This window comes from Ascidiella aspersa, chromosome 2 (assembly GCF_963924565.1).
Source record: "Ascidiella aspersa chromosome 2, kaAscAspe10.2, whole genome shotgun sequence".
Lineage (NCBI taxonomy): Eukaryota > Metazoa > Chordata > Ascidiacea > Phlebobranchia > Ascidiidae > Ascidiella > Ascidiella aspersa.
Genome location: NC_139448.1, coordinates 18,709,483 through 18,722,727, shown reverse-complemented (window position 1 = coordinate 18,722,727; position 13,245 = coordinate 18,709,483). Strand labels below are relative to the sequence as shown.

General features: G+C 35.6%; 1 protein-coding gene across 2 annotated transcripts in view; it reads left to right on the top strand.

The window, feature by feature from the left end:
* Nucleotides 1-9,409, top strand: part of LOC146164185 (peroxisome proliferator-activated receptor delta-like) — a 35,768-nt gene extending 26,359 nt beyond the window's left edge. Inside the window, exons 8-11 of one of the 2 annotated variants that reach the window (XM_083381097.1) lie at nucleotides 5,720-5,842; nucleotides 5,914-6,031; nucleotides 8,597-8,699; nucleotides 8,828-9,409. In XM_083381097.1, the coding sequence (XP_083237223.1) occupies nucleotides 5,720-5,842; nucleotides 5,914-6,031; nucleotides 8,597-8,699; nucleotides 8,828-8,966 (483 nt within the window). In that variant the 3' untranslated portion in view covers nucleotides 8,967-9,409. The remainder of the gene's footprint in view (nucleotides 1-5,719; nucleotides 5,843-5,913; nucleotides 6,032-8,596; nucleotides 8,700-8,827) is intronic. The other variant, XM_083381098.1, reaches the window with a different exon arrangement.
* Nucleotides 9,410-13,245: the final 3,836 nt, after the last annotated feature.

The following is a 13,245-nucleotide window of genomic DNA, read 5'->3' as shown; positions in this document are numbered from 1 at the left end:
TGCCCGACTAGTGCGCGCCTAAAGCAAAACTGGATTGTTTATTTGTTGTTATCAGTTCAAATGGTCTAAATTTGCAACAAATTATGGCACACGCCACAGGCTAAAGGCTGATTAACATGTAAAGTACTAACAACTACAGAATTAAACAAGCATATCGCACATTGTGAAAATTCCTATGCATTGAATAGTCTGGTTAACAATTAAAATCTGCCAAGCAAGAACTATTTATACACACCAAAATATAAAGTCCGGTTAAATTATTTAAAAAACAGGTTTGGTAGGCTGGAAATCTACATAAGGGTAATTCTGTATGGGGGAGTGCTGATTGGTAGACTATCGCTCGCCCAGCATGCAAGTGCAACTTTGAAAAAAAATCAACGCTGCGTTGTATGAAACATAGATATGTTCAAAGTAGAATCTCAAGGCATTCTAGAATAATGGGTTTTGAATCTAGAATACCGTATCCAAAATATAAAAGTGTAAAGTAATATATTGAGGATTTATCTATATCTAGAAAAAGACAACATTTTATTTAAAATAATTAAATGTTTTTGAAACACAAGAAATAATATATATATTTCTTATTCAAAAACATTTTATTTTAAAGCAGGGGTCGGCAACCTACGGCCCAACCCGCCAGTGAAAGATATCCGGCCCGCGACCTATTTTACAAGCTGACACAAGGCTGCCATTGCCCATATTTTTAACTTTGTTCACTAGACAAAAATGCAAAAAGTTTTCGCTCTTCGCACGAATCGTATTTGCCCTAAGCAGATACATTTTAAGAGATGCTTCCCAGACCAAACTCAACATTTTTATGGAAGTTATACCTGATTGGATTTTTTTCATAGCATTGGACTCTCTAAAATGAAAGTTCCTTCAGGTTAGTCTATAATTTTTTTTCACTGATTTATTCTGTCTTTTATGATCAACATCAACAAGAGTAAAGAAATATAGGCATCTTTTTTTTATGTGTCATGTATCCTTGTAAATCAAAAGGTTTGCCAATTTTAACCAAACATATGCATTTTATCGCGCTTCGAGTGTCGCTAGTTATTGGAGTATAATTTAAGCCAAATATAATTGCATAAGAGATAAAGGCTCCCACTGATAAAGAGTAACTACTTTAAAATGCTTGAAAGCCACATGTTTTTTTAACCCAGTTTTGGTGAAAATTTAGTATGGCCCGCTGACAACTTGCTGAACTTGATTTGGCCCGCGACAATAAAATGGTTGCCGACCCCTGTTTTAAAAAGAAATTTCACCAAAAATACAACCTAATAAACATAATACAAGCATAAACTAATATTCGGCAAAAATTATATTAAAAATATGTTGAGGAAAAAGAATGCAGCCTACAACAAACATGTGTTGCAATGCAAAGCATTTAGTTCTTGTAAAATTGTTTCATAAAATGTTCTATTTACCTGCTTCTCAGATTTTTTTAATTAGTTTTTCTTTGTAAGCCGGGTGCAGCCAGGTTGCTTTTTGATTTACACAGTCACTCTCAAAGACAAATAAAATATTCTATTTTATTGATGACATACACATTGTTTTAAAAAATGAAAAATGACTGTTTTCAATTCTTATCTGTTGGGGTAAGTTTTTCTTGCAATTCTTGTACTATAGGAGTAATACTTGCAATAGAGGCACACATATCCCCTTCTATAATACAATGTCAAAACATTTATTAATCCAATTACTGCCTTGAATAGTTTTAAAATCTCTACTAAGTTTTAAATTAGGCCTTGAAGTGTTGCCACATCCATTACAGCAGTGGTTCTCAAACTGTGCGTTGTGACGCCCTAGTGGGTTGTTTTAACTTTCCAAGGGCGTCAAAGAATAGTTCTGTTTCATGACTCAACTCAGTTTATCTTATAAAATGAGGTTAAGTGTAGTTTTATACCTTTTTTTGAAAAATCAGTTAGACTAAAATTGTTTTCTAAGTGCTGTTTAATGGATTTAAATTACCTGTTTAAAAGCAGGGAGTAGAACCGCTTGACTTTTGGGGTTAAGGTTCAAAGTTTCAAAAAAAAAAACGGTTCAGTTCCGGTTTGAGGAATTTTAAAGTTCCAGTTCAGCTCTGGTTCGTAGTAGTTATTTCAATACAGGGTCATAAAGTTTCAGTTCACATACAATATAAGTTGTGTTAAATATAAAAATGTAGGTCAATAAATGTAGAAAATAATCTTTGAATTGTAAGTCATTTAATCTTAGCTACAAGGACGTGAAACAGCAACTCATTATTTAAATAGCTGAAAAATAAAAATAAAATTCATATTTTTTTCAAAAAATTTTGAACATGGCGTAACTTGCCTCTGTAAAATACAAGTTGTGACGTCATTCTGAAGTGAACTGCTTTTGTTTACAGGTTCGGTTAAGGTTCTTTTGAATTATTCGGTTCAGTTCTGGTTCGGGTCCAAAAAAACGGTTCAGGTTTGGGTAGGGTTCTGAATAAATTGACCCAACACTGGTTCATAAAGTTCGGGTTCGACTTCCTGTTTAACAGTTTTAATTCCTGGCATGTTTATTAATGCATTGTAACGCAGCAGCAGCCTTTTGTACATCAGTAACATTGTGTAATTTAAAACCTACTTAGCACGAGACAAATAAAGATGACTGTCCTAAGAAATCTCGCAGTAACATGGACAGTTATTTAGATGTTGGTTTCACCTTGGTCTTGCAGGATAATGAGGAAAGACCTCAATTTGTTGTATGCAGCAAAGTATTGGCGGCCAGTGAGAGGATCTTACCTAATAAGTTAAACGTGATTTAACAATTAACATATGCAAGTGTAGGCAAGCCCAGGCATTTTTGTTAGAAAATTAAAGGATTTAAATCTTCCAAACAATTGCGTTTTAGTTTTAGGCTGTATAAGTTCAGCCAATGATTTCAATTGGCACATTCTGAAGAACGGTCCCAGTTTTTAGTAGTTTTCTTTGTGTGAACAGAGTGAAAATGATGATCAGGGACACTAAAAAATCGAATTTGGTGGGGTCTTCACTAGATCCGTCCGGTCTTGACTTAGCCTATGTGTTTTAAGGAATATAAGCCGCGGGCCGGATCCGGCAGAGGGCCGTACGTTTGCCAGGTCTGCTCTAATTTCTTCATTTAAACAATCATAACCTTTATGAAGAGTTCCCATTGGCCACTCTGTATATGTAAGAGAAACATATAATGACATAAACAAGGGAATCAACTTGGAGAGGTTTCACAAAAAAGTATCTGAACAGGGCTAAATTTGATGTCGTACTCTATCCATGCCAGTAGTCCATATTATTTTTCATACTGTTTATTAAATTTAACTAAATGTTTCATATTTTACTATTTGTGGCACGCGAAATGATTTCTATTCTGTTTTTGAAATTTTCATGTGAAGTGTCTTCATTAACTTTTTATATATTGTAGTGCAGTGGTTCTCAACCTTTTTTTCACCTCGTACCACCTCGAGGTTCTGTGATCTTGTTGCGTATCAACAAATTATCAAAAACTGAACTTTTCTCAAAATGTATATAGGATTATTAACAGGGGCGTGCAACCTGCGGCCCGCGGGCGAAATGCGAACTAAAATGTGCGGCCCGCGGAGTGGTTTGGTTTTTGTCCCGCACCAAAAAATTTAGGTAACTGTTCAAATATTGAAACAGTCTGACTATTTCTAACTCTAGGTCACCTTATATAGAACGTAAATTTTTAGTTTATTAAAATAACCACAGTATGAGGTGGGAAGCGATTTACCTAAAATTACCGCCAACAGTCATTTTAACCGTAAAGCAAATTATGATTCCTCCACGATTAAAATCGCCTTAAACGATATCCTTTTGTTGAACCATTGTTTTAAAACAACCATGGAATTATTGCTGCAGTAGCTGTTAACAGTTAATTACTAGTTTGTTTATAATTTTGAGTCAAAATTTATAGCCAAATTTCTTGGTTGACGGAAGCAGAAAGCAAAAGTAATTCCTATGTAATGTGTCCTGTTAACAAAATAAAACTACAAAATGTGTTTTGGATGCTGTTGCGGAAAGTGTACAAGTTGTGTAAAGTTGAAAGTGTCAAATGCCCTAAGCGCTGCAATTTTTTTTGTTCTTGAAATGGCACAGCTACTTATGGTTCATATAGCAAAAACATAATAAAGAATGGCGGTTTGATTGTTTTAACTTATTTGAAATGTAATTGCTTTTCAATCAATTTCAATGTTCATGTGAGTTGTAAAAAAAGAAACTAATTTTTCTCTGCGCAGCTAAAAAAAAATTTCGGAAGTGACATTAACGTTTTTTGTTCGTTTTTGTCAGGGTTTACCTCACCGTCCGAAGCTGCGTGTTTTTTTTTCAGTGTAATTGGGTCGCACGTCTTGCCAATGCGAAACCAAAATCAAACGCAAAACGCCTTTTTCGTTTCTTGTTTGGTCGACTGTAAACGCAGGATATTTTTTTCACTTTTCGACTTTTCGTTATTGGGTTGGCTGATCAACAAGTGTGTGTTCGACAATTAATAACAGTCAATCAAGCGGTCTCTGTAATTCATCGGGCCCGCTGCCTCTTCGACAAACTATACACGAGTCCATTTTAAATACTTTTTTACGTAAGTTTCCCCCAAAAAAAATTGCGCTCGTTTCGCTCGCCAGGTGTACACTAAGTTAAAAAGGTTAAAAAACTGAACTAGATTAACTATTGAAGTGGCGTTTTTGCAGATGTTGCGCTTATCAAATTACACTGGGGAAAAGCGATCTTCGTTTAGTATTGCAGGTGGCGAAAGACGTGCTTTTCATTTAGCGTAGTCCCGTAAATGGATTTACCAAAATCGATCACATATATTTCTCTCGAAGTTAACGATTGCACACTAAGCAGTTTCGCAGCTGGCGCCTGGCAGGATTGTCGGCGACGCACGTGTGTGTTTTGCATCTAAAAGTTTGCTTTTGCTGGACGTTAATTGGCTGTTTCTGATGATTTTTTTATTATTTATGACGTCATTACAATCGCTGTTTTATGACGTCATATCTGTCACTATTTTATGATGTCATTAACGTCACACGGAAAAACGGGGAATTTCCGAAGTTGAAAATTCGGGACCCCCCCTTTTTTGGATTTCTGGATACGCCCCTGGTGTGGAGCACATACAAATTTAGTTTATTGGTATAACTCTCAATTACGAAAGGAGGTGGCACATGGCTAGATAAAAAGATAATTACTTTGCTCAATATAATGATATGTATTAAGTTAATTTTTCACAGTTTTCAACTTTGTATTATTTGAGGTATAATATTTGACTTACCCGAAAACTAAAACACAACAGTGCATGGCACTCAATACATGAGTAAAAATATTACATATAGGCAACAACCTGAGGGTATTTTTATTATGTTTTATTTTTTTTGGAATCGCAATTTAAACAGCTGCTTCCAATGGCAGTTGTTTAAAATGTTTACCACAATGTTTGAAAATATACTAGTATTTGATATTCTGGATTGGTTATTCTAGAATACCATGGGGTTCCACTTTTAATATACAAACGAGTTTAAGTAAAAACATGCTTTTGTTACTTTAAATTTTAAAACTTTACTTCGTTACTGACTGTAAATTACCTTTTGTTATAAAAAAGTATTTTTAATTTTTACTGCATCACAGAAAAAAAAATAGTTTAATTCATATTGTTTATTTTGTTGATGTTTTATTAGTTATGTTTTTTTGCCTAGCAAAGTTTATATATCTATTTGTTTAAGGTGGTCTTACTAAAGTTTGGCAGCTATGAAGCCCTGTTTGTAATACTAAGCTCATGCTTAGTGGGAAAAGGGATCTACCTACCAGCTTCAGATGTATATGTTACCTTTGAATTCATTGATAATGTAAATCAATTCTTTGTTTTGTTCAATGTTAAACTAAATTGTTTTATTCTATACAATGTTTTTATTCTTAGCTTGGAGTGGGAGCCAAGCTGATTAAATCCAAATACAAGTTTGCTGAAAAAGTTGCTCAGCTGAATCTAAGTGATACCGAAATGGCACTTTTTCTGGCGGTCATTATTCTTAGTGCAGGTGATTTAGTGTGGTTGTTTTAAGCCAGTGTTTTCAAACTCCTGTCCCCAAGGGGTCTGCGAAAAATGTTTGAAATTCATTGTCTGATAAAGTATATTATCAGATTTTCCTAGGAATGGTTTAATCTTATCAAAGTATGAGTTGTTGTCTATGAGCTCCTCTAGCACTTCAAAGTTCCAAGGTTTTCATTACGCTGTTTTTAAATGATAAAGCTGTTGAAACAAATATGGTGCTACTTGGTCGGATAATGATATCACAGTGTCAAGTATAAATTATATCTGGCCATTGCTGGGTGAAGAAAATTTGCAGTCGCACAAATTCAATGTAATGTTGGTATTTTGTCAAGAATACCACTGAAATGCAGAAAACTAAACAATAAGACAGCATTGTTGAGTGTATTTTTGTTATGTCAAATTTAATTTTACATGGATTATTAGTAATCTATTTTGGAGTTGTAGGAAATATACATTTTTCAAACTCACAATTTTTTATGTTAATGTTTTCACAAAATAAAACCTTTTAACTTTTTTTAAATCTAGAGTTGACAGAGGTTTTAAATGTAATGTCTAATATTTTGCATGGCGTTTTCTTGATAAACCATACACTATTATAGTGTCTTCTGTTATACAAATGCATGTTTTCTAAATCCACTTTGAATATGCTCTGTAAGAAGTTTTTATACACTATCTTTTCAAAGAATTTACATTTTTTATCACATAAACTACTGTATAGTGTCTCTAGTTCTGCAATTGCAAGTTTTTTAATTCCACTTTAAATGTGCTTTATAAGTTTTCATACACTATCTTTTTGAAGATTTTTTTTTATTTTTTATCACAGAAACTAAAAAATTGTGTCTCAACTGCCACAATTGAATATTGTCTAATTCCACGTTGAATATGCTCTATAGCAGGGGTGGGCAATTATTTTTAACCGCGGGCCACATGAGAAATTTAAAATTTTGTTGCGGGCCGGGTCAAAAAAGAGGATCTCAAATGCACGTAATATGACGTCATACTACGACGCTAAAAAAATAAATAAGCTAACGAACTTGTTATTACGTTAGGAGTTGTGCGTAAATGTGCAATTTACGTCGAATTTAACAGTAAGGAAAAAATGTGACTATAGGCTATTTCAGTGTTTCTTAACCTTTTTTACTTGGGGCGCACCTAGAGACATATGCAAAAAGGCGGCCCACCTTGCGAGCGAAGCGAGCGCGAATTTTTTTAGGTGTACCGGTATTTCTCTTAAATTGCCTGCATTTTTTTTATTATATAGGTTTTATATAGTTGCATATCTTTAAAGGGACTCCAGCCTTTAAGACTAAAAACCTTAGTTTGTCCATTTAAGTCTTGTTCCGATTAATTTTGGACTTATTTCGTGTTTAGGCCTTATTTAGACTATTTTAGATCTTATTCTGTCAGAGTATGGCGTTATGATGTCGGTGGTCTCAATAGGTCTACTATGGTAGCCTATTTATATATTAATTACGGATTTAGATAGTGTTGCTTTGTAGGTCTTATTGCGTTTTCTACTTAAATGGCTTGTAGAATCAATGAGCTAAGCTTAATAGGAAAGTAAAAATATATGTTTTATATAATAGTATAATAGGACCTACATTATTTATTCCTTTTGCTCGCGGCGCGCCTGGCAGTCTTCTGCGCCGCGGCGCACCGGTTAAGAAACGCTGGGCCGTTTGTTTTAAAACGAAAATTTTAATTTAGACATAGAGGGGAACGTCAAGCATTGAGCACAGATAAAAAAAATGTACATTGCTTGATATATTGGCCTTTATCAAGTTGTGGGTCGAGTTGACTAAAAAATTAAGGTTAAATACGTAAAAATTTCCCACAAAAAACTTACAACGTTTTTTGGTTTGTGAGTCTTTAAGTTACCGATGTGTTATACTTTGGTACAATGGCCATATTGCAAAGAAGGCATAAATCGGGAGAAATACACAACATGGCATTAACTAAATTAGGCTGACAAACGTGAATTTGTATGTTTCAGAGTTTGGAAAACGGCATGTATTTCGTTCATATTTTAAAGTCGGAATACATTCGAAGCAGCGCAATATATCTATATATATTAGGGCTAAGTTTGTTAAACTTTTGTTGGAGAGAGTGCCACAGTGCAGAGGACGCTTTTAATCTGTAAATATGGCCAAATAATTCGTGGAAGATACAAAAAAGACAGAAAAGATTCGCGCGAAGCGCGAAAAAAAATCATTTTAGTCTTTAAAACAGGCTTAAAATAGAGTTTGGATCCGTCCCTAGAAATAGTGTTAACGATACAACTAAACATGGAGAAATTCCCCCGTGTTTTCGCTCGGCTTATGTATTTTAAGAAAACTAAGCCGCGGGCCGGATTAAATTGCCTGGCGGGCCGCATCCGGCCCGCGGGCCGTATGTTGCCCAGGTCTGCTCTATAGGAATTTTTTATATACCCAATTCTAATTTAATACTTTTCCTACAACAGAAGTTTCCTGCAGCAGATTGAATGATTTTAATTGAACCAGGTCTTAATAATGCTATAAAAAATAATATAGATTTTCATTTATTTTTGTAGACCGACCTGGTTTAATGGAGAGCAGCAAAATTGAGCATATCCAACTTGAAATTCTTATGGCTTTGCAATTACAGCTTTCTATGTCCAATCCAGAGAAGCCAAGGTATGACTCTTTTGGATTAGGCAATATTTCTATTATTAAGATTTAAATGAAGAAATAAAGGGATTTATAAGAATATCATATACCATCAATTTACACAATTCGTTAATAAAGTTTGTTTGTTTTATCAGCCTCTTTGCTCGCCTTTTGTTGATGTTGACCGAAATACGTCAATTGGTCGCCGACCATGTTATGCTGGTTGAATCTGTTGGTGAATTTAAGAACTACTTTCCCCCACTTATAAAAGAGATTATCCAAGGACTCCATTAGTTATTTTATTTATTGCTGAAGGATTTTCGATAACTTCATGCTAGTTAATAGTAAAAAGTATTCATCTGTTACAAACATCATTGTAAGGATTTAGGTAACAATTGGTTAACACGTGCCATTTCTTCAAATAATTGATTTCTACCATATAAAACGCTTGTATATGCTTGTCTTAAACGATTGTTAAACAGGTTAAATTGTTTGTTGTACATGCTCTGTTTTCTATTGCAATAATGCTTTGTAACTTTTTTGTTTATGAAGTAGTTCAATATTAAAGCAGGTGAAAATGTTTATTATTATTTACCGTTTATTTTATCATAACATTGCTATTTATTTGTTAATCAGGGTGTTTTTATATTATGCGTTTTACTTAGAAATCCATAAATTGCGTGTAACAATGCTTTAAACACTCCATGTAAAAACCTGAATTAAATAAAGGTGCTTTCCTGTAACTTTTTATCATTTTTTTTAAATATTGTACATTAGTTCAAAGCTAGAATCTCCAAATCAAAGTTGTGCACAAAGCGATGTTTCTGTTATGCCTTAATAAAACTGGCATTACGGACTAAGCAAGCAACTGTATAAAACTAAAAACGAAAATTTTAAATATTAATGGATAACTTGTCTTCATGACTTTCGGGACCAAAACCATTCTCAGTAAGGTCTTACGCACTGTTACAAATTCCCACCAGTGTTGTAGGCAAGCTTTTAAAAAATGAAGTCAATCCCCCCTACCTCTAAACTTCAACCGCGTAGATTGTAACCAATTTATTTTTAATGTCCGAATTTTTTGGTGCGGTAAAATGTTTTTAGGGGTAACTTCACAAAATTACTTCTTATTTGAGTGTGTTATTTGAGAAGAGTTTTAGGTTGGGGGAGGTGTTACCCTACAGTACACTATACTAAGGCCACAACAAAGCGTGAGCAAAGAGCTTCAACAGGATAATTTAAAAATTAAATTTTGAAAAGATTCGATAGACTATTTTTATATAAAAAAGTGAAGAAGAACTTTCGGATAACTATGGTCGTTGAAGGTTTATTGTAGGTAGGCTACGTAAAATTTAGCAGTGCCCTGCTTTCAATAAATAGAACTCCAGCACAGCAAAACTTGCGACAGCGAGTTTGAGTGTTTCGACAGACGATTGGCGAATATAGGCCTATTATAACGAGAAACGACTGCGTTAAAGATAAGATGATTTGTTGTCGACAGGTTTAGCTACACTGGCCCACCAAGAATATCGAAGTGAAATAATTGAGACTTTACCATCAAGCGAACACGCTATAATCACATGCGCAAACAGACGAATGTGAGTGGCCGATACATCAGCTACCCTCGCGATAAAAGTTCAGAGGAGGTTGATGTGCTCTTATTTTTCTTTTGTTTCTTACCAGGATCCGATCCTGAATCGACCAGCATCTGTAGAACGTCACATTCACACAATATATTGGAAGCACGTATTGGGCCTCGTGGTCTTCAATGGTGCGTAGTCGTAGAGGGATCGTGCATCATCTGTATCTTGGCGGCCAACGAACAACTCCAGGGGTAGCTGGTTGTACGGCGATAAAAATTAGTTTATAAGATCTACGCACTCTGACAATATGTATAATTTAGAAGGATTTTTGCGTGTTCATATCTCGTCGGCGCGTCTTCTATGTACCCTAAATTTAACAGGGGATATTGACCACCGTAGCCTACTAACTAACTCCGCCAAATCGAAACTAAACAACTTGTCAAGGTACATATTTTCAGACTGAGAAATGCACATTTAAAAAATCAGCCTAACTGTCCTTTTAAAAGATACGATTTGCAGCACAGCAAAACACGCATGGAAATATTTCATTAAAAAAGGTTGAGTGTTACAGTACAATTACACTAAAACTAAACTAATATATCATTCAAGCAAATGCGTTAGGGTTTAGTCAGGACTGTTTATAGAATGACATATATTACGTCAATTTAAACCTTCTGGAATAGTATACAGGTAACACAAACACTTATTTATGGTTTTTCAATAACATTGTAAAATGCTGCTGCAGACTTTCCTATAACATCAATCCTAAAGATGTGTGGACGTAGTAATGTAGGGGGAAACGTACTCACAACGTTGTGCGCAATATTTTCAGGTGTCCAATCAAAGTTTATGCACACCGTATAGATCTTGAAGCTTACATGGCTTAAAGGTTTGGCTGTGCCCTGAAATTGCTTAATTCGGGTGTCCACCTGCTACACAATGCAAACTTATCTACAGATAGCCATTATGAAGCTTGTTTTATACGTTTGATACAGCTACAATAAGATAAATTACTAAGGGCTATAGCTGCCCTAACTTTTTGTAATGTCCGTGAGAGCAAACGTTCAAACTTGATTGTGATGTCATCCGCATATCGGCCGATCGAACGTAGTATGGATTTTGAAATTATACGCGCTGTTCGGCAAAGTTAAAAATCACATGCTACCGAGGGGCACGAAAAATAGGTTTTCCATTCGATTTGTTTGATATTAAGGCAATGTTACTTACCAACACACTATCTTTAAATAAGGCAACTTATCAATTTTCAGAATATTTACAATATGGTTCACACGCTTAACCAAATAAGTTTGACATAACAATAAAAAAAACTATTTATATTATTCGTAAAATTAGTAAGCATTGTGAACGCTATGGAAGATTAAAAAACACTTATACATAGGCATTCAATTGTTTTTAAGAAAGTTCATATAATAACGTTGTAATGGTTATGTTTCTTCTATCTTAATTCTGATTTCTGTGGTAATTCTCCTCTCGTTTTTCTATTGCTACTTCAGGAAGAACGTTGCTACCATAGCAAAGCTTGGTCGATCGCGTCTTCTAACCTTTGGCGTTTTAGATGACCTTTGCGCGGATGTTGTTCTCGGACAAGACTTTCTAAAGAAACATGCCGAAGTTTTTTTTAATGAGAGGACCGGAAACATCTGTGAAGATTGAGTGTAACGGTTGCTCACCCCTTTCTTTGGTCGTTGCTGACTTAAAATTCCCTCGTCTATTTGAGTTTTTGCTTCCAGGTTGTACTCCTATAGCTGCACGCTCTCATCGATATAGCAAAGAAGATTGGAAGTTCATCAATGCTGAGATAAATCGTCTCCATGGGTTCTGATATTATCAAACCGGCTCGATGCCTTTGGAGAGCTCCTGTTTTAGTTGTCTGTCGGGGTAACAAGAAGAGAATAGTCGTCGACTAATCGCTCACCATTAATAGATTTACCCAGTTGGACGCATATCCGTTGCTGAAGATAGAAGAAATATTTAACACGCTCGCACAAGATTGGTTCTTTAGCTCGCTCGACCTGCGTTCCGCGTATCACCAAGTTTCATTGTTACCGGGTGGACGACACTACACGGCGTTAGAAGCTGGCGAAAAACTAGATCAAAACAAACGCCATCCGTTTAACGTTGCCGCAGTTCAGCTCGCTAGAGACAAGTCGAAGATTCGCTGTACTTCATTAGATTTTTTGGGATACCGGTACCAGATACAACAAAACAAAAAAAAACAGCCGGATCCTTAACATCTACAATTCTACGGCATCTTCTCTAGCTTTCGCCAGTCGCCACCCTCGTCGCCTAGAGCTTTAAAACTCGCCTTTGAAATGTTTTCCTACTACGCCAAGTGAATCAAAGACTTTTATCGTTGTGTACAGCCATTGCTTAATGCTAACCGTTTTTCTCTGATTAGACGGCCTTTCTGTCCTTCCGTGACCTAAAAACTGAGCTCGAAAAGGTAACTCTTGGAGCCATTCGAGACGACGTTCCCTTCGATGTGGAAACTGACGCTTAATTTTGACTTCGCTGCGATCTTATCCCAGAATCTTATGGGCGCCCTGTGCCTTTTATGTCACGGACTTTTAGCAAGTGTGAACAGAACTATCCTGCTCGTTAGAAAGAAGCGACAGCCATTCTTAAGGCGGTCCGCAAGTGGGCTCACTTCTTGAAGGGACCTAGTTTTCCCGAAATCTTTATCTTCTGGTATTAGTCGATAGTCGATATTCTTTTGTTTTTCCTTGCAGAGACATGACGTCCAGCTTCGTCATCAAGTGCCTCTCCTTCCTCTTCTGTTTATTCGGTTTTCCCGAAAATTGATCCTGTGACCTCATTTCGCAGCAAGAAGACTCAGCAGTTCCTTACTAATTGGGACATAGCGACCAGTAATCCTTCTCATTCTCAAGGTAATGGCCAGTGTGAAAAGACAAAACAAACGCTTTGGAGAACTGTGATAAACTAATCCTCTACAGGTCTTTCCAAAAACC